The sequence below is a fragment of the Benincasa hispida genome, chromosome 4 (genome assembly GCF_027475165.1).
Source record: "Benincasa hispida cultivar pf3 chromosome 4, pf3_genome.v1.1, whole genome shotgun sequence".
Taxonomy (NCBI): Eukaryota; Viridiplantae; Streptophyta; class Magnoliopsida; order Cucurbitales; family Cucurbitaceae; genus Benincasa; species Benincasa hispida.
The window spans coordinates 56,457,029-56,478,552 of record NC_143481.1 but is presented as its reverse complement, the minus strand read 5'-3'; the positions used below and the strand labels follow the sequence as shown (position 1 = coordinate 56,478,552).

At 38.1% G+C, this 21,524-nt stretch overlaps 1 protein-coding gene across 1 annotated transcript; it reads left to right on the top strand.

Moving 5' to 3' along the window:
- The first annotated feature begins 395 nt into the window (after nt 1-395).
- On the top strand, nt 396-11,674 carry LOC120074998 (Nucleotide-sugar transporter family protein). Its single transcript, XM_039028128.2, has 8 exons — nt 396-717; nt 1,078-1,161; nt 1,241-1,455; nt 1,558-1,636; nt 2,475-2,644; nt 10,368-10,554; nt 10,650-10,727; nt 11,376-11,674. Exons 1-8 carry the CDS (start codon nt 667-669, stop codon nt 11,520-11,522), a joined length of 1,011 nt encoding a protein of 336 aa, XP_038884056.1. The 5' UTR covers nt 396-666; the 3' UTR covers nt 11,523-11,674.
- The last annotated feature ends 9,850 nt before the right edge of the window (nt 11,675-21,524 follow it).

Here is a 21,524-nt window from a genome sequence, read left to right as displayed (position 1 = left end):
TTGGGTTGGGTTGTGTTGATTGGTTTTTTCCGGATCATTAAATTTTTTGAACATCCTAAATCTCTAGTTCACTCCTTATTTTCCTAATTGGCAATATATATTTATTTCATTAATTACCATATCATTGCCCTGTTAATAAGTTAACAAAACATTAACACAAATATTAAAATGGACACATTTTAAAAGTTTGAGGACTAAAACAGACGTTTTAAAAGTTTAAGAACAAAAATAGAGTAAAACTTAAAATTTTTTTAATAGTGTTTACTATTTTTTTTTCAAACTAAAATAGTTTATACCTACATTTGAACACAAATTATTATGATCTAATTATAATAACGGGAGACTATAATCCGACCCCTAAAAGATTTATGTGTAACTTTTAACACAATTTAAAAGTAGTTTATGGAAAGGAAAAAAAGATCTATCCGTCGCAAAATCGCGACGGACAAGCATAATGCTCCATTCAATAAAATAAATTTTTCGAAAAAAATTAAGAGAAAAGAACATTTCAATTTCTTCGAAGCTGAGATCTCCATCTCAATTTCTTCCTCCGAATGCCTTTGTGTTCTTCACCTCATCTTCTTTGCATTACGCTTTTGAATTCTTCGCTATCGATCCCTAGATACCTGTGATCTCTGATCTCTGTTTCTTCGCAGATTGTTCGAAATGCAGTGGTACATGGTCGCCTTGCTTCTTACTGTGCTTACCAGTTCTCAGGTTTGTGATTCCATATCAATCCTCTCTCATTTCACTCACAGAATTGAAATTCGGTCACTTGCTTTCAATCACATTTCGAACACCATGGATTGATAAAGCTCTGTTAGATGTGTACAAATTGCGAATGTATCGTTAAGCTAGAGTGTAGTAGTTTCGGTTTCTTTTATTACTTGATGTACAATTCTAGTTAAAATCTGTTCTTATCTTATCATTTCTTAAACTTCTGAGGCTCCTATTGTTCTATGCTCTACTGGGAAGGCGTTTTAGTTTAAACAAGAGGTGTAACTGATGGGGGTTTTTCTTTTTTCTTTTTTTTTTTTTGGTTAACGAATCCCTTTCCTTTTCTTCTACGTATGACAGGGAATTTTGACTACGTTATCACAAAGTAATGGTAGATATGATTACGACTATGCGACAGTCCCCTTTCTTGCAGAAGTTTTTAAGGTGCTTTGCATTCCTTTGTTCAATGTGAGTTTCTTTACTTTTTGTGTCGTTAATCTATATCTGAATACATATTTTGCAGCTTTTTGTGTCAAGTTTGTTTCTGTGGAAGGAGAGCCAGAAATCTCCTCCTCCAAAAATGACCACTGATTGGAGGACTGTTCGATTATATCCGATACCTTCAATTATATACCTGATCCACAACAATGTTCAGTTTGCTACCCTGACTTATGTGGATACATCCACGTACCAGATAATGGGGAATTTGAAGATTGTCACAACTGGTATTTTGTTCAGGTGGTTCTCTATCAAATACAAATGAGTATGTTATATCAATACATATCATTTCTGGAATTCTTATTCTCACACTGGAGCAGATATTTTTACTTTCTGATTTAGGTTATTCCTAAGGAGGAAATTATCCAACTTGCAGTGGATGGCTATTATTCTGCTTGCAGTTGGGACAACCACAAGCCAGGTAACTGCACTACAAAAGAAGTATACTTCTGCTATTCTTCAAATCTGGCTTATGGACTTGTTACTAATTATGGGAATTTCATGGAAGTGAACACATTCTTGGATGTCTTTGATGATCAGTAAGAAAGATGGAAATGGAGGGAAGAGAGAGAACTCTAGGCTTACCTTGACAAGCTTAAGAAAGTCGGAGTGATAAGAATAGTCATAACTAAAGGCTAGGCCTTTCTTGGAATTACTGATAGTAGAAGAGCTTGTAGATCAAGTATGGTGGAGTGGAATTAATTAGCATGATATTAAATTCTAGTAGGTGGCCACCATTGATTGAACACATTCACTCTAAGTTCTTTATTAGACTCATGGCCGGTTTCATCCTTATGCATTTTAAATTATGATTCTTATATTTCAAGTACTAAATGTAAGAACAAACTAGATATCCAAGATATATTTAAGTAGCTAAATCAGTCAAAATTCATATCTTAAATTATGAAACATCTCATGTCAAAGATTTATGAATGAAATTCAAAATAAAGTAGATGTTCTTTTAGAATTCTATCTGTAATTAGTAGTCAATTTTTTAGATCATCCCTTCTCTAGTTAAACATGAATTTCTAATGATGTGGCCTATGGATGTCTCACAACCCTTGCATGTTGGATTGGATAAGATCTCACAAAGCAAGCCTATGCATGTTATAGAATTGTTGGCTTCTAAGCCTCCTATGCTTGCTCCACTGGCTTCGATATATCTCCAATTTTCCAAATTATAATTACTTATTGATATGTCCTATAAATTTTAATCGGTTTATTTCTTTCCTTCTTTGTGCAATTTTTAATTGGTTCAGGTTAAAGGGTGTGGAGAGGCTTCATGTGAATCTCTTCTCTCAGCACCAATTCAAGGATACATGTTAGGGATTCTTTCTGCCTGTCTTTCTGCATTAGCAGGCATTTATACGGAGTTCTTGATGAAGAAGAATAACGATTCTTTATATTGGCAGAATGTTCAGTTATACACGTAGGTATCCATCCTTTTATGTTTATCAGGTTACTTACTCTTTTGACAATTATTGACAGAACCGTGATTTATACTTCCCACAAAATAATAATGTGATCACGGGCATAAAATTTTCATGAGAAATTTCAGATGTACTTCACTGACAGTGGACACACTGGACTGTGAATTCTCGACATTTTTTATTTCCCTTTAATTATGTCAAGGTTAGGTGGTCTAGAAGAAAAAGGTGGTCTAGTTTTATAACCACTGAATGTGTATACCTTCTACTTGCTCTGTGGGAGGGAACTAGCTATCTCAAGCTTGTTACTTTTGCTAGTTCATATGGAAATGTAAGAAAGCATATTGATGAAACCCTGGCTTTATTTTCAAAATAGAAAATATGATCCTTCCAAGAATTAAGTTTATGTTCATTTTTTATCAATGAGGGGTGAAGACGAACTCTACCCTCTCTCCTCCTCTTCCTTCTGTCTCCCTCTTTGCTTGACTTGCATCGATGAACCCTTTTTTTAACCATCCCTCCAGCTCCGGAAACTTCATCCCCACCCACCATGACTCGATCTCCGCATAAGTCCATATCGATAGAGAAGAAAGTCTTTAAATAGAGGTCGATCCATCTACTTGCGGTTCTCATATATGTATATCAGAATCAACAAGAGACGTCACCTTCTCCCTTGCAACACACTGGAGTACCCTTCAATGGATTAATGAAGTCTTCAACAACCTTCTTGTTGGACCATTAAACCAGAAATTCTTCAAGGAAACTAGGGTCTATGACCAAGTCAATTGCATTGAAAAGTTATTTAACCAAAATGGTTTTTCTGCAGAAATAGTCAAGCTTGACTACAATGGAGGAGAAAATTACATCTGAATACCTGTAGGTGATGGAAGGAAAAGATGGAAAGGTTTTATAGGCCTCACAAACTTTTACGGCTCTGATTATAAAAGCTCCATTTATTTGGACCAACCACCATCCTTTAAAGACGTCGTTCTAAAGGATATAGCCAAGCAAGTGACTTTTCCTAACAAACAAACTTGGCTTCCAATGGAAAAGAGCTTTGCCCCATCTACCTCCATTGAGCACAAATCATCAACCATCAATACTCCTCAACCTATGGTACTTTTTGATACTTCCAACATTATTGTTCTCAAGCGACATAACTTCCATGATGACTGGTACAAGATCCTTCAAGCTCAACAAGCGGATGTCATAGCATATTTTTCAATTGCATCTTCTCAGCCGACTATTAAGCGATGCAAAAATAGAGAGCAAGCACAAATTCTTGGGACCTGTAAAGGATGGCAAAAAGTGGGTCTCCATGGAACCATGAGGAATTTTACAAGGACCAAGTAATGCCTTCATATGGAGGATGGATAAAAGTTTGTGGCTTACCTATGGAAAAATGGAACATGGATACATTCAAATACATTGGAGAGGCAAGCAACTGTCTTGTGAAATTAGCAAGAGACTCTCTATATGATGGATTTTATGGAAATCAGCCTTTGGGTTTGAAGCAACTCTATGGACGTCATCCTAGCCAAAATTTGCCCCCCCCCCCCTTCATCAACCTAGATTTTTGTGTTAATTGATCTTCTTTTAAAAGAAAACCTCCACACAGGAGCTATCACTAGAATCCATGGTAGAGCAGCCAAACCAATGATGAAGATGGGTGACTCTATTGAGGTATTTTATAAAAAGAATTTCTCTTTGATGGAGGAACGGGAACTGTACCTGGAAATGGTTCCATCGGGTGAAGAATCAAGCCATGTTGGTGCATCAACAGTCCCACTTCACACAGACATTAGCATTCCTAAGAGGCGTGATAGTGTACCATATTAACAAAGGTCAAACCAACAGTGAGCCCACACCTGTCAAAGCGTTTGTTGCTATCTATCAATCAAATAGAGCCACCCACGCAACCTCTCTCATCTTCAAACAATCCTAGACCAGCTACATTGAATCTCAAGACTACATTTGCATCCTCACCCTCCAGTTTGCCAACCCTATCCTCCATCCCAAAACATCATCCAAAAAGAGAACCATCAACCACAAATCTTCATCTTTCATTTTAGGAACCAAAAAATGCTTCATCCATCATCCCTTTACCATCCGAAGCTGACACAAAAGATTATTTTTCTAGTCCTATCCCAACTCCCTAGCCTTCCCCAACACTCTTATTAGATCCCATTGATGCACCATGATACGACTTTATCCCCCCATTTTCGGCAAAGCAATGAAAAGGGATCAGGGAAGCTTGAAACCTTGAATGTTTTATATCCTACAATAAAAAAGTGATAGCACCGAAAATGTGCTACCTCGCTTTGCTTAATTCAAGATTGTTTTTTAGTATAATGTGCTTGTTTAGTGATTTTACTGGTCACTGGCATCTAAGAGGTAGAATCGGGTGTTAAGGTTGAAATGGAGCTAAAATGGGCAAAACGGAGCTCAAACGCATCAACAGGACAAGAAGTTAAAATTACGAAGATGCCCTTGAGGGTGATGCGCAGTGCCGAAGGTAGTAGCTGTGTAGGCATAGAGCAATGTAGCGCTCCCTCGACACTAAAGGTAGAAGACCTTGGATCAGGGTAGTGTTGTGACGCTACGTACTTTGGCGGAGATTCAAACGTGTGGGTGCGGTACAGCGCTGCAGTGCTCTGACGATTTCAATGTATACTAGTTTCTGTTTTTAGGTTAAAAAGATCTCGCGGCCACTTGACTTCTCTACACTTTTCCTCTTCTATTTTTCCTCTCTAGTCTCTATCTGTGCTTAGGATTATTTCTCCATCAATTAGGAAGATCATTCTTGACTAAGGTAGCTGATTTCCATCTCAATTTAATAGATTTTGATCATATTGTCTAGCAATTGTTTGACAAATGATTCCTGATTGTATGATTTAATGCTTTTGATTTATACTTGCTCAAGTTCCTAAATTCACAAGAAGCAAAAGGTTAGTTTAGCTTGTAAATTGTTGTTGATGACAATGAGCATTGTTCTAATCAACCTAGGAGGAAATCAACCGAATGTTTAATCACGGCTTTTCCTGTTAAATGTTCAAATTTAACATTGCCCTAGATCTTAATGCTATTATGCCAATTGGATAAGCATGCTTACATCTATTCACTTTGGGCTACTTAGTTAATTAGGTTGGTTAATCAGCTTCTCTTATTAATTTGGTTAAGTGCAAAAAAGAAATAATTGAAATCAAGTTACGAGAATTTGTTGATCAAGTTTACTGAATAAAGGAATTCCAAATTAAACCCAATTGAGGTCTTTTTCATTACTTTGACAACTCTATTCCTTTTATTTACATTTTATGCAATTTACTTCCATTGCAATCAACTCCAATCACAACTACCCCCCACCTCGGGATTGTAAGGATTCTAACTGAGAAACACGAAGGTCCCTATGGATTCGACCATACTTCCACTACTACGGTGAAGGAAGGAACGGAATTTTATTTGATTCATCAGAGAATTCGTCACCCTCTAGTGTCTCGATCAAAAAGCCAAAGTTTGCTTTGAGAAGGGTTGATTTTTGCTTGATGATTATTTTATCTTGGAATGTGCGTGGCTTGGGCTCTTGGAAAAAGAGAGCCGTTATCAAGAATATTATCACAAAGAATAATGCAAATATTGTTATTCTTCAAGAGACCAAGAGCAAAGATATCAAAGATATCAACCAAAACTTCATCAAATCATTATGGAGCTCTAGAGGCATTGAATGGACATATCATTAGATGCCAGCCGTTTTGGAGGGATCCTCATCATGTGGAATGCCACATCTTTCACAACTTCGTCAATCACTCAAGATGCTTTCTTTTTCACTGTTCTTTTCTCATTGAGTCCTGAAAAACATCTTTGTTGAGGGATCTACCTTGTTATTGATTTTGAAGCTGAAGAAAACCCCTTCACTGAAGATTTGAACAATAGACGTTTTTCCATTAAAGAAATAAAGAATAGATTCTATCCATATTGGTAAATGAAGAGATTAAATGGAGACAAAAATGCAAAGCGAGATGGTTTGTAGAGGAAGATGAAAATACTACTTTTTTTCCAAAAATATGCTGCTGCAAAGAAGAGAAAAGAGAGCATCACTGAAATTCTGAGTGAACAAGACAGTAGCTTGACTAGCGATGCAGAGATTGGGAATGAATTTGTCTCCTTTTACAAATCGCTTTTTCCACGAAAGCATGGCACAAGATTCCTCCCATATCGTCTCTCTTGGGATCCTATTAGTAGTGATCAATGTAGATCCCTTGAAGAACCCTTCACCATTGAAGAAATCTGGCCGGCGTAGGCTTTGGGCTCTAATGAATCTCCGGGACCCGATTGATAATCAGCTAAATTCTCTACAAAGTCTTGGAACATCCTTAAAGAAGACTTACTTGGAGTATTCCAAGATTTTTTTCAGAATGGAATTATCAATTCAAATGTCAATGAAACATACGTTTGCCTCTTTCCTAAGAAGATTGATGCCGGAAGAGTTGGTGACTATTGACCGATTAGCCTTGCCATGGGTTTATAAGATTATTGCACACGTCCTCTCAAACTGTCTCAAAAAGGTCTTCCATCTACCATTATGGGCTACCAATCTGCCTTTGTGGAAGGAAGACAAATTTTGGATGCATCTCTTGCTAATGAGATCACCAAGGAAAGGCATAGAGTGCAAGGTGTAGCCAACAAGTTAGATGTGGAGAAAGCGTTTGACAAGGTGGATCGGGATTATCTAGATTAACTATTGAAAGTCAAGGGCTTTGGTTGTATATGGAGAAGCTGGAGTAGAGGTTGCATCTCTTCCACTAACTTTCTCAATTATCAGGATTGCCAAGATACACGTACTTGGTCTCTTGAAGCTAGTGGTTCTTTCTCGGTAAAATTGTTGGTCAAGCATCTTTCTTTGGCTTTCCCCTCTTGATAATTGCCTACAGAAAGCTTTATGGAAATCCAAGTGTCCTTGGAGAGTGAGTATTACAGTTTGGATCATGCTGTTTGGGACACTTAATTGTTCTTCTGTTTTACAAGAGAAGCTGTCATCTCACAGTTTATCTCCTAGTTGGTGTGTTTTATGCAAAGCAGAAGGGGAAAATTTACAGCATTTATTCTTTGATTGTGCCTATGTCATTAATTGTTGGAGATCTCTTTTTGAATGCTTTAATATTTGTTGGGTTTTCGATAATGAATTCAAGAATAATGTGCAGCAGATTCTTATTGGGCCAACCTTTAAGAAAACTCCAAATCTATTGTGGATTAACGCAGTAAAAGCTTTGCTCGTTGAACTTTGGTTTGAAAGAAATCAAAGAGTGTTCCAAGACAAGGGAACTCCTTGGTTTGCTCGTTTTGAGGCTGCTAGGTTTAATGCTTCATTGTGGTGCTCTCTTTCTAAAACCTTTGCAGCTTACTCATTACAAGAAATAAGCTTAAATTGGAGGGCCTTCATACAAGAAGATTGACAGAAGTTTGCAGTCTTTGGATTCAGATTTACAGCATAGTGTGATCTTGTTTTAGGAAGTTTGTTCTTCTTCTTTTTGGTATTTTGTTGTAGAAGCTTTGGTTGAAAGCTATCTTTTTGTATCTTAATTGATTCTTGTAAGGACTATTTCAGCATCGAACACCTTTTCATTGCATTTAATTTGTAGGATATGATGAGGGTGCTAAGGGGGTGTCAACCTAGTTGAGATGTTCGGGTGCGCCTCTTGATCCTTATATTTTATGCTTTATGCTCTTTGTACATATCTCTTGTTTCCTTTTCCGGGGGGGGGGGTGTTCAATGGTAAACCAAGGGGCAATTTTAAAGCAACAAGGGGCCTTAGATAAGATGATTCATTATCACCCTTTCTCTTCATCATGGTTATGGATTCCTTTAGTAGAATCATAAATCACATTGGTGGCCAGTTCTGTAAATGATACTCCCCATGCCATGGGGCTATTCATATAAACCATCTCCTATTTGCTGATGACACCATTCTCTTTTCATCAAACAAAGAGAAATATATTGATAATCTTCTTCGTTTCATTATGTTCTTTGAGGAAGCTTCAGGTCTTAACATTAGCCGCCAAAAGTCTGAATTTCTGGGCATTAATTGTGACATATAGTGGGTTGAGTCCATTGCTAGGAGATTTGATTTCCAAGTGGGTTCCTCTCCAACTAAACATTTGGGGCTTCCCCGTATGGCAAACATCAACTTTCTCCTTTTGGCAGCCTATCATGGACAAGTTTGACAAGAGGCTCCAATCATGGCATCACAACTTTCTCTCTAAAGGAGGTAGATTAACTCTCCTAAAGGGCACTCTAATGAATCTACCCATATATTATTACCTATCTCTCTTTCAAATGGCATCCGAAGTTGCGGACTACATTCAGAAACGCTTTTGAAATTTTTATGGTCTGCAGACCATAATAGCAATTCCTGTCATCTTTTGAGATGAAAAATCCTTAAGCAACCCATGAAAGAAGGTGGTCTAGGCATTTTTGTTGTCAGGCTTAGGAATCCCTCTTTGCTAAATGGAGTGCTTCAGATTTGAAAAAGGAACTCTTTGGAGGAATCTTATCAAAATCAAATATGGATCCTGTCACTTTGATCTCAAACCCACGGAACATCAGTTTACTTCTAACAACGTCCATGGTTTCATATTATGAAGCAGACGGATCTCATTTATGATAACATTCTGTGCAAAATTGGAAATGGTGGCATCTACTGCTTTTTGGTATATGGTTTGGCACATCTCCTCTCAAATTTGTGTTTCCTTGTCTGTTTGGCAACATTGCTGATGTATGGAATCATCAATAGGAACCATGGTCTCTCAATTTTAGAAAACTTTTAAAAGATGAGGAGATTGAAGAATGGGCCACCCTGATGAACACCTTGTCGGGTTTTCATCACACCAACCAGTCGGATTCATGGTTCTGGAAATTGGAGGCTAATGGCCTTTTCTCCACTAGATCTCTCCTCAATCATCTATCTCACACAAAAGCAACCACAAATCTTGATGTTATTAGTTATCTATGGAAGTTACCTTGCCCTAAAAGGATTAAATTCCTAATATGGGAAATTTGCTACTCTTGCCTCAATACTATGGATCGGCTTCAAGTTAGATGCCCCTAGATCTAGCTCTCTCTTTCATGGTGTTGCTTTCTTCAAAGATTCAAAACAACAGTGAAACCATGAACCACATCTTTTTCCACTGCCCCTTTGTTTGGCCATATGGGCTGAGATTTTAGGTGTCTTCAAATGGTATTTGGTGACTCCATTTGCCTCTTTGAATTGGATTAGACTGATTCTTATGGACATCCCTTCAAAGACCACTCAATGATATGGTCCAGCATCATATGTGCGGTTTTTTCAAGGATTTGAGAGGAAAGAAATGATCGGATCTTCAACAATAGTTCAAAATCATCAAATGAAATCCTTGAATCATCCATCTTTAATGCTTTTTTTTGGTGTAAACGTTTATTGCTCCTTAAAGATCATAGTATTAGTTACCTTGTTGCAAATTGGAATCTGCTTTATATGGGCTCTTTTGTATATCCTTTGGATTATTTCATTCATCGATGAAATCGATTTTTATCCAACAAATATATATATATATATATATATATATATATATATATATATGTATGTATGTATATTTATTTATTTCGACTGATGGTTCCTTGTGTGTCAGTTATAAATTTATTCACGCGATTAGAAGGCTAAAATTAGAATCTTTTTGATTGGGCTTTTCCAGGTTTGGGGCGATTTTTAACATGGCACGGCTTGTAGTTGATGATTTTAGGGGTGGATTTGAGAAGGGTCCATGGTGGCAACGTCTTTTCAATGGATACAGTATTACTACCTGGATGGTGGTTGTGAATCTTGGCTCCACTGGACTTTTGGTTTCATGGTTGATGAAATATGCTGATAACATTGTTAAGGTACCTGTTTATCTTGTTCCTATTCTTATAATAAAATATGACTATCTCATGGCCATACCTCAAATACTCATGGTCCTTCCTGTCTAATAATCTAGGTGTATTCTACTTCAATGGCAATGCTTCTGACAACAATCCTATCTGTGTATCTGTTTAACTTCAGGCCGACACTGCAGGTAAACTTAGATACCGACTGGCTTATAAATTTCTTCTGTTTCTCTTTTTCTACCATGTAGCTGCTATATCTTGAGTCGTCATGTTCATTATGTAGCTATTTGCTATTTGATTTAAGGCAAATTATTTGGAAAAAAGCAAAAAGCCCTTTTGAAAATCTTGATTGTGTGAAAACTTGTGTTTTGTGTTGCTTTTTTAAAGAGTTCGAGCCTCCCATGGTGACTTGAATAGCTTAACAACACCCTTTGTAGCAAATGTCTTAGCAAATGTCTGCTTGTGGATTTTACTATCTTTTGTTTACCTTCTATTTTAACTCACCCTCCAAAGCTAGAGGCTAATAATGTATAGCAAAACAATAAGAGCCAACACCAGGCCATTCTTGCAGGCATAAAAAATCTTATATTAAAGGTGTATTAAAGGCATTTCCATTTTTCTAGCACTCATTTGGTGTCTGTTTGTGTTGTCCATATGCATCCATAGCTGGATCTTCATTCTCTGATTCAATCACTTGACTGTTTTCTTTTTTAGTGTTCTTTATAAATTTAAGTCATTATTTATTATCTACTGTTAGAAAAAGGAGAAGAAGCCTTATTTCGGGTTCTGTTCTTTCAAACCTCTAATGTTAACCATTTTCTTTTGTTCTTAAACAGCTTTTTCTAGGCATTATAGTGTGCATGATGTCTCTGCACATGTATTTTGCTCCTCCTCAAATGCTTGTAGATTTGCCTCCTCCAGTGGTAAAATCAGACCTAGAGAATCTGGTAGAGGTTTCCAGTGATCGTAGAACAGATTCTTGATGTATAATTTTCTTTTTTCTTTTTAATCTCAAAAGCACTTATCATTTGGTGAGTCTGTATTGTTAAAGGCCGCCATGAAAGTTGTGAACAAATGAACTTGCTACATTCTATTGCGAGTAATATAAAGATATGTAGAGCCTAGAATTTTGAAACTTGTTATTTTTTGGTCAATTTTTCACACCATGGGACCTGTGTTTTTATTACTTTATCACATGGTACATTTTATTGAAGGTAAAGGTTTTACGAAAATTCAATCAATTCAATTCCCATATTATTTGGGCTTCGGTTAGCATATATGTCAATCTCATCACAAAATAATAGTAAATCTAACCAAATGCATAAGTTTTACTAAATTGATGTAAGAAGAAAGGGGTTAGGTAATATTCTAGATTAGTTTTCTTTTTACCCCTATTTGTAAAAAATTATATAAATAGGAGTCTTTTCCTTTTGTATGAAACACATATAATTTTAATAAAATATTTACAATCATGATTCTTGGAGGATTACTCCTTTCAGATTATTTAGGTTACATCATAAATATTGGCATAATTTTCGTAATGATAGATCTATCACTAACTGATGCCTCTCCATGATAAATCTTATCATTGAGGTTTGTCATAGTTATACCTATCTAATAGACTTATTAATGACAGAAGGTTATCAATAGTAGATTTACTAAATTGATAAAGAGTTATCAATTATATTAAGTATATCAGTGATAGGTGTTTATCATTGATTGTTTTTATGCTCGTTTGCTATTATGTTTATGTTAGGCATCCAAACACCTGCAAACAAAAAAAAAAAAAAAACCAACAATATGTCCAAATAGGGCAAACACCATTCTCGTATTATATATTCACAATATGATAGATGGATCAAGACTTCATAACAAGAACAAGAAAATAAGAAGATAAGAGATAGTTGTCCAATAGATTATAGTGTTGGCTCTCTCCCTCCTTAAGGCTTAACTAACCCCAAAACATCTACACTATTAACATTCTGATAGACCTCCCATATTTAGGAGATATGAAAGAAAGGCCAAAAGGAAGAGTAGGAAGAGGGGCACAAATGTAACTATGGAAAAGAATAAAATTAGTTAGTGAGAGGACCACCAAATCTATAACAAATTTGGTTAGTAGTGGGGGAATTCTATTAGTAGGGAGAGATGATAAATTGCTATAAAAATAGGAATGTAGAAGCAGGGGGGTATGAATCTTTTCATTTGAGAGTCTAAGATTGTTGAGCTTGTATTCAGGAGGGGGGTCTCGACCTTCCTAGGCTATTTTTGAGCCAAAACAGTAAATATATAATTGATACCCTATCAATCTGATATCAGAGCCATCCGATTCGTGGGAAAGGGTATGGTGAAAAAGATGGAGGCAAAACTATCAGTTGTGGAGGAACAACTCACCTTACTTCAAGTTGGAATGGAAAACAAGATGGATCAAAAGTTTGGAGAAATGCAACAGATCATAGAGAGCATGATGACTGCAAAAATCGAAGCATTGGGAGAGTCGATGGAGAGAAGATGATCCGGGCACTGGAGGTTTGGTCGAAGAAATCAAAAACAGCCAAGGAAATGGAATCGGGGTCATCAGAAAGGACAGTGACTGATATGGGGAAGCAACCGGTGAAAGAAGGGAGGTGCCCTTATTCGATATGCGACATAGGAAGCTGGAAATACCGATATTCAAAGGAGAACCAGGTGAGGATCCAATGGGATGGTTTCACAGAGTTAAAAGATATTTTGTTGTGAACAGGTTATTAGAGAATGAAAAAATCGAGGCTGCGATCTTGTGTTTGGAAGGAGAAGCTTTGGAATGGCATTAATGGGAGGAAGAGAGGACGCAGATGGACACATGGGCCAAATTTAAAGAACAACTCCTGCTACGTTTCCTACCAATCAAAGAGGAAGACAGGAGGGCACAGTTTCTCACCTTGAAGCAGGATGACAGTGTGCGAGCATACCGGTAGTGATTCGAGCAACTCTCAGGGCCGTTGAAAGACCTATCCGATGAGACATTAGAAAGAAAGTTTGTTAGTGGGCTGAAGGTAGATATTCAAATCGAAATGAGGATGTTCAAGTTGATTGGGCTGAAGGAGAAAATGAGGATGGCCCATACAATAGAAGATATGGAGGAGGCTCGAAGAAAAAAATGGAGCAACCCGAATCTGGCCAAATCAACAAGCGTGTCTTCAAACTCGGGGCCCAACTCGACCATGGGTCAACCTGACTCCAATTCAAACCAGAACACGCACTTGTTTGCCCGAACGATCTCTCTCAACCTGACCCGCATGACAGGTACGTCTTCAAACTCTATTACTTTAAAAGATGTCAACGGAAAACCGTTCACGGTCGGAGCTTTCAAGCGACTATCTGAAAGTGAGATGCAAATCCGAAGGGATAAAGGACTCTGCTATCGTTGTAAGGAGAAGTATACACCTGGGCATCAATGTAAAAAGAAGGAGCCAAGTATTATGCTTTACCACAATGAGGAGAAAGAAGATGAGACCCTAGAAACAGAGGACAAACCAGTAGAGGCCAAGATACCCCTGACGACTAACTTAGAATCTATGGTGGTGGAGGATGGCGCACAAGAAGCAGCAGAGCTGTCCCTAAACTCTCTCGCAGGGATCGATTCACCCCGGACGATTAAAGTCAGGGGAGCTATAGGAGATAGGGACGTGATTGTTCTCATTGACAGTGGTGCCTCACACAACTTCATCAATAACGAACTAGTATCAGCCCTGAAACTACCACAGACACCGACGACAAGTTATGGGATAATGCTGGGAACAGGGACATTAGTGAGGACGATGGGCATTTGCAAGGGGGTAATTCTTAATCTTCGAAACTTAACTATTATCAATGACTTCTTTCCCTTGCCCTTGGGCAGTGCTGATGTGGTGTTAGGAGTACAATAGTTGATGACTTTAGGATGAGTCGAATGCGATTGGGGAACGTTCGAGATGGAATTTCAGGTAGGTGACTGGAAAATTCACTTGCAAGGGGACCGTAGCTTGATGAAAGCACGGATTTCACTAAAGTCAATGTAATTGGTAAAAGAAGGGGGCCAAGGCATCCTTCTCGAGCTAAACTCGCTCATGACTTCTGAAAAAGATGGAGAGGCACAATCAGTAGTAGAGCTACAACCGGAAATACAAGAGATTTTAGAAAAATACCAAGCCGTTTTCAGTTTAGTAGAGGGTTTACCTCCAATGCGACATCATGAACACCACATCGAACTCAAGACAGGGGCAGGACTAGTGAATGTTAGGCCGTATAGATACCCACAATTCCAAAAGGACGAGATTGAGAAGCAGGTTGAAGAGATGCTCACTGTGGGGATCATTTAGCCCAGTGTAAGTCCTTTCTCAAGTCCGGTGTTATTAGTGAAGAAGAAAGACGGTAGCTGGCGGTTTTATGTCGATTATAGGGCGTTGAAATAAGTCATAGTACCAGACAACTTCCCTATTCTAATGGTAGAAGAACTCCTTGATGAATTGGCTGGTGCATGGGTATTCTTGAAGATTGACTTGAAGTCAGGATACCATCAAATCCGAGTGGCTCCTTCAGACATACACAAAACCGCGTTTCGCACTCATGAAGGCCACTACGAGTTTTTAGTCATGCCATTCGGATTGAGAAATGCTCCATCTACATTTCAATCGGTAATGAATAATCTCTTGCATCCATACTTAAGAAAATTTTTGTTAGTGTTCTTCGATGATATCTTAATCTACAGCTCTTCTTTATGTGATCATGTGCATCATCTATCTGTGGTGTTACAAGCTTTGGAGGACAACCAATTTATGGCCAATCTTAAGAAGTGTACATTTGGGGCAAAACAAATAGATTATCTAGGGTATATCATATCAGAACAAGGAGTAGCGATATACCCTTTAAAGGTGGAAGCTATGCTCTAATGGCCAACACCAACAACAGTCAAGCAACTCAAGGAATTCCTTGGGTTAACGGGTTATTATCTCAAGTTTGTACCTCATTATGGCTCGCTGGCTTTCCCTTTAACACAGCAGCTCAAGAAGGATAAGCTACAGTGGAACAAGGACACTCAGGAAGCCTTCGAGGTTTTGAAGCAACACATGGCCCAACTACCCACCCTCAAACTCCCTGATTTCAATCAAACATTCATAATAGAAAGAGAACTAATTGCAAGAAGGAAGATCGGTGGCATACTTCAGCAAGGCCCTCCCACCCACACATCGACTCAAGGCTGTCTACAAAAGAGAACTAATTGATATAGTCATGGCTGTACAAAAGTGGCGCCCCTATCTATTGGGAAGAAAGTTTATTGTAAGAACAGATCAGAAAAGTCTCAAGTTCCTATTAGAACAACATATCATAGCAGGGGAATACCAGAAATGGGTAGCTAAATTAATAGGATACGAGTTCAAGATAGAGTATAAGAAAGGAAGGGAAAACTCTGCCGCAGATGCATTGTCTAGGCTGCCTACCACGCTGGAAATGACCATGATCAGTGTACTGCACGCCCTCAATCAGAAGGTATTCACAAGCCAAGTTGAGCAAGATCATGAACTAAGGGCAATTAGGGATAACATTCGAGCGGAGGAACACACCCCCAGGGATATACACTTCAGGGAGAGCTTCTATTGTATAAACAACGTATTGTACTTCCATCTCAATCACCTATCATTCCATTACTCCTACAAGAATTCCACAACAACCCAATTGGGGGGCACAATGAGGTAGTGAAAATGTACCAACGGTTAAAAAAGGAATTCTTCTGAACAGGGATGAAGACAAGGGTAAGGGCTTTTGTAGGGGATTGCTCTGTCTGCCAACAAGCCAAGTATTTGGCCTTAGCCCCTGCTGGGCTACTACAACCACTACCAATACCCGAGCTCACTTGGCAAGATATCAGCATGGACTTTGTAAAGGGACTGTTGAAATCTGAGGGATACAACTCAATCTTGGTAGTGGTTGATAGGCTATCCAAATATGTGCACTTCATTGCTCTTCGTCACCCCTATACAGCAGCAACAGTGGCCACTTTGTTCATGAAGGAAATTGTGCGATTACATGGAGTGCCTAGAAGTATCATCTCTGACAGAGATAAAGTGTTCACTAGTCTATTTTGGGAAGAATTGTTTAAATTGATGGGAACACAACTCAAGAGGAGCTCATCCTATCACCCACAAATGGATGGACAAACAGAAGTGGTCAACAGAGGCTTAGAGGCATATCTCAAGTGCTTTACCATGGAGACTCCTTCGCAATCGCATAAATGGCTGGCATGGGTTGAATACAATTACAACACATCTTACCACACAGCCATCAAATGTACACCTTATGAGGTATTGTATGGTCGACCAGCACCTACACTCATTCGTTACACACAAGGGAATGCCACAGTCGGAGAAGTAGACCTCCTACTTCAAAACAGGGATGAGATGCTCAAATAGTTGAAGAAAACATTGGAAGCAACACAACAAAGAATGAAGGCCCTAGCAGATTCAAAAAGAAGAGAGGTAAACTTTGAAGTATCGGATTGGGTTTACATCAAGCTTAAGCCTTACTGCCAAGGATCACTATTGGTGCACAAGCACCCAAAACTAGCACCACGTTACATCGGACCCTTTCAGATAATACAAAAGGTTGGACCTGTGGCATATAAGCTTGATCTACCTCACAATGTCACCATACATCCAGTACTACACGTTTCACAATTAAGGAAGACCGAGGGAACCATATTACCACGATTCTCCTCACCAACGGTGGGACCTTTGGGAAAACAACCAAAACCATTGGTAGTCTTGGGGGTTAGGAAGATTGGTTCAACGACATCATCACCAAATGATTTTGAAGTACTCATATAGTGGGAAGGTCTGCCAGTAGAAGACGCAACTTGGGAAGGAGGAGCACAATTAACTGAACAATTCACTGATTTTCACCTTGAGGACAAGGTGATGCTTTAGGGGGAGGGTAATGATAGACCTCCCATATTTAGGAGATACGAAAGAAAGGCCAAAAGAAAGAGTGGGAGAGGGGCACAAATGTAACTATGGAAAAGAATAAAATTAGTTAGTGAAGGGACCACCAAATCTATAACAAATTCGGTTAGTAGTGGGGGAATTCTGTTAGTAGGGAGAGATGACAAATTGCTATAAAAATAGGAATGTAGAAGCAGGGGGTATGAATCTTTTCATTTGAGAGTCTAAGCTTGTTGAGCTTGTATTCAGGAGGGGGGTCTTGACCTTCCTGAGCTATTTTCGAGCCAAAACAGTAAATATATAATTGAGACCCTATCACATTCTTATATAAATCTAGGCATCACACCATAATGAGTTCAAGATGTAGTTCCATTTAATGCATTCAAGCTTCATTTATGGTGAGTCAACCTTAATTCAAGGAAATAGACTTAAAGCTACACCAAATTACTTCAAGTGAAGCTTCAATAATTCATGGATGGTTACAAACTCTTGAGTGGCTGATTTAGAAGACCAATTTTCGGATTTATGATGATTTATTAGTTTATTTTAAATTTAAAGACCTTTAAAATATTCGTTTAGGTTACTTGTATCAGTGCTCCTTTATACCACTAAAGTAGTTGTATTAAGGTGGTGATCTGAAAGCTATAACAAGCCATGCTTGTTGTAACAAAAAGGAGGGATACAAATTTCAATGAAATTAAAATTCTTTTGAGCCCATGGCTATAAGAATCTTATTTTGCATCTCTTGTATTTAAATTTGCATACTAGAATATTCACGTAATCTTGATCAAGCTATCTTGTGAAATGATTCAAATCACAAGTTTAGAAATGAGTTTTTTTTACTCTTGATCCTCATCGTCAAGGTAATTGGTTCTAAAACTTTTCCTTGAATTCATTCCATACTAGAGTATTACATCTAAAGGTCTTATTTGTCAACAAGGTTGTTAAACCCAAATCCTCGAAGGTTACTCAACACATTCCTAGCTAACCCTATATAAATCCTACATTTTTTGGACTCACTTGCAGCTCAAACTCTTCAAAAAAAACAAAGGAGGATGTGCTTGAATCGATTGACTTACTCCCACAAACTTCTCCATTTGAGAAAAGTGGAAGACATTATGAATATTAGTCTCGGCTGACAGTTGAAGTCTGTAAGCTACATTTCTATTACGTTCCAACACTATGTAAGCACCATAAAATTTCATGGAGAGCTTCTCACAGTGCTTCTGAGCTAAGGATCGTTGCCCTATAAATCCTCAACTACAAACATTAAACTTGACCTCCTTTCTCAAGATCATAGCATTTCTTCATCCGATTTTGTGGAGTTCTTAGAAAGCACTAATCGGTTTGTAGAGTAATTTTCCTTGGTGGAGAGAAAATTTCGGCACCAGATAAGGATCTTGCTCTAGTTTTGCCATCACCTTTTGAAGTTCATCATCTCGTTCCACCTTTTGTTGGACTACAGTAATATCTAACAAGGTAGGAGCAGTCAGGACCATGGCTTCAACTTGCTCTAGCATTCTCGATAGGCCATATGCAGCTTTGTTCTGTAAACTAGGTTGGTAGAGAATCTCAAAATCATACCCTAGTAATTTAGTCAGCCACCATTGAAATTGGGGTTGTATTTCCTGTTGCTCAATCAAGAATTTCACTATTTTTTCTTTTTTTATTAGAAAGGACTATAAATTTATTTCCCAACAAACATTGCCGCCACTTTTGGACTAAAAGAATCATTACCAATTCTCGCTCATTTATCGATTTAGCCTGAGCTTGAAAGGAAAGAGCATGACTAAAGTAGACTATCAATCTTGATTTCTTCATTAACCCAACCCCGAGTCCAGTTCCTGAAGCGCTAGTCTCAATAATAAAAGGAAGATCAAAGTTTCGAAGAGAAAGTACCTGAAGAGTAGACATTGCTTTCTTCAAACTATCAAAAGCTAGAGTCACTTCCTCATTCCATTCAAAGGAATCTTAGTGAAGTATTTTTGTCGGGGGGCCGCCAAATTCCTATAATTCAAAAAACTTCTATTATATCAGGTTAGTCTTAAGAAACTCCTTAATTTAGTTCAATTCTTAGGATAGGGCCACTTCAGCATCGCTCGGATCTTGTCACCATTAGCCTTAACCCCTTCACTTGAAACCCAATGACCTAAATATTGTATCTTAGATTGATTAGAGAAGCTAATGGTCCCTGAGTACATTAAAGACAACAACCAAGTGACTCGTGTGTAGATATATCCGAGCGGTCGTCGAAAAACACTCGTATAAATCTTTGCAAGAAAGCTCTAAAATTCTTATTCATTAAGGGCTTGAAAGTGGCTAGAGTATTGGTGAGACTGAATGATATTACTAAAAATTCCTAGTGCTCCATATGAGTTTGGAATGTCGTTTTCAGAATATCAACTTCATCCATCCTTATTTGATGATAGCTAGATTGGAGGTCAAACTTGGTGAAAACACACGAACCATATAGCTCGTCCAATAGTTCTACAATTACGAGGATGGAAAATTTATCAACAATGGGGTACTTGATTAACGTTTTATTAATCAACACAAAAATGTCGCCCTCCATCTTTCTTTTTTTACTAACAGAAGCGAGCTTGAAAATGGGCTCCTACTAGGTCTAATAATTCTAGTCGTCAATATTTCTTCAACTAATCTATCTATTTCATCCTTTCTAGTATGCCCATATTTATAAGGACAAACATTAATTGATTGCTGCTAAGAGGCCATGACTATACTATGATCCACCTCCCGTTTTAGAGGAAGTTCTTGAGAAGTGTCAAATATGTTTTCATTTATTGCCAATAATGTTTCTATCATCATCAGAAGTCTTTCCTCTTCTTGTTCTTTCTGATATCTTCCCAGATTTCCTTACTGTCAATTTGCAAATTCTGATATTCTATTAAACCCCCTAATCTTTGTGTTCCCATGTTTTAGTCAATACTTTCAAGCTAACTTCAGATTTAATTAGGGATGGATCACCTTTCAATGTCACTAGTGTCTCACCAGACGAGAAAGTGATAGTCAACAATGACCAATGTACCCCCATAAATCCCATGGTATATAGCCAATTCATCCCAAAATCACGTCGACCCTTCTCAGTTCTAACGGTAGAAAATCTTCTGTGATTGTGACATCCAGTAGTACCACCATCATTGAGTGGCAAATGCCCTGACCTCTGATAATTGTCCTATTCTCTACCATGATTCCATAGTAAGTAGTCTCAATCAGAGGGAGATTCAGGTCATCTATTAACATCCTAGTGAATGAAATTATGTGTCGCGTCACAATCCACTATCACTATCACTTATTTTCCCCAACTAATCCTTTCAACTTCATTGAACCAAGAGTTGAGAAACCCAAGACGGAACGAAGAGTTAACTCAACGTTATTCACAACATTTAGGGTATTTGTTTCTACCACTGTTTTTGTTTTTCCAACTTCTAACTCGTCAATATTGACCTCTTTGCACGCAATCAAGAAATTCAACTCCGTTTTTCTTTGATTTTGCATCGATGGCCTTGGAAGTACCTTTCGTTAAACATGAAACTGATAGCACCTCAAATGTGCTATCTCACTCCACTTAATTTGGGTTTGTTCCTTGATTTTATAAGTTTATTTTAGGATTTTATAGGTTTCAAGTATAAAATAGGTAGAATAGACCTTTAGGGAAAAAAACAGATTAAAAGGGCTGAAACAGAGCCTTAAAGCATCAACCTGAGCAAAGAAGTTAAAGAATGCCCTAAAGGCCAGTGTCGCAGCACTCTATGGCACCACTCACAGTACTGCTTAATAGCTCCAAAAAAGAGCTATTTTAATACCTTTAGTCCCATGCTCGGCCGTGTGCGCATGCGACCCTCCCATTCTCATCAATCTCCGGAGCATCAAGACGCTGCATCATTTTCTTACCTTCTTGAAATAGTGCTGAGCATGGTACCGCTACATTAACTCCTTGGCGCCAAATTGGTCTTTTCTCGTTGTTTGAAGATTTGGGTACTCTATATCACTCCTAATAGCTCCAAATCA

Coding starts and splice junctions, on each gene's coding strand:
- LOC120074998 (XM_039028128.2), top strand. CDS start 667: ATGCAGTGGTACATGGTCGCCTTGCTTCTTACTGTGCTTACCAGTTCT. Junction 718..1,077: donor CTGTGCTTACCAGTTCTCAG/GTTTGTGATTCC, acceptor TACGTATGACAG/GGAATTTTGACTACGTTATC. Junction 1,162..1,240: donor TTCTTGCAGAAGTTTTTAAG/GTGCTTTGCATT, acceptor CATATTTTGCAG/CTTTTTGTGTCAAGTTTGTT.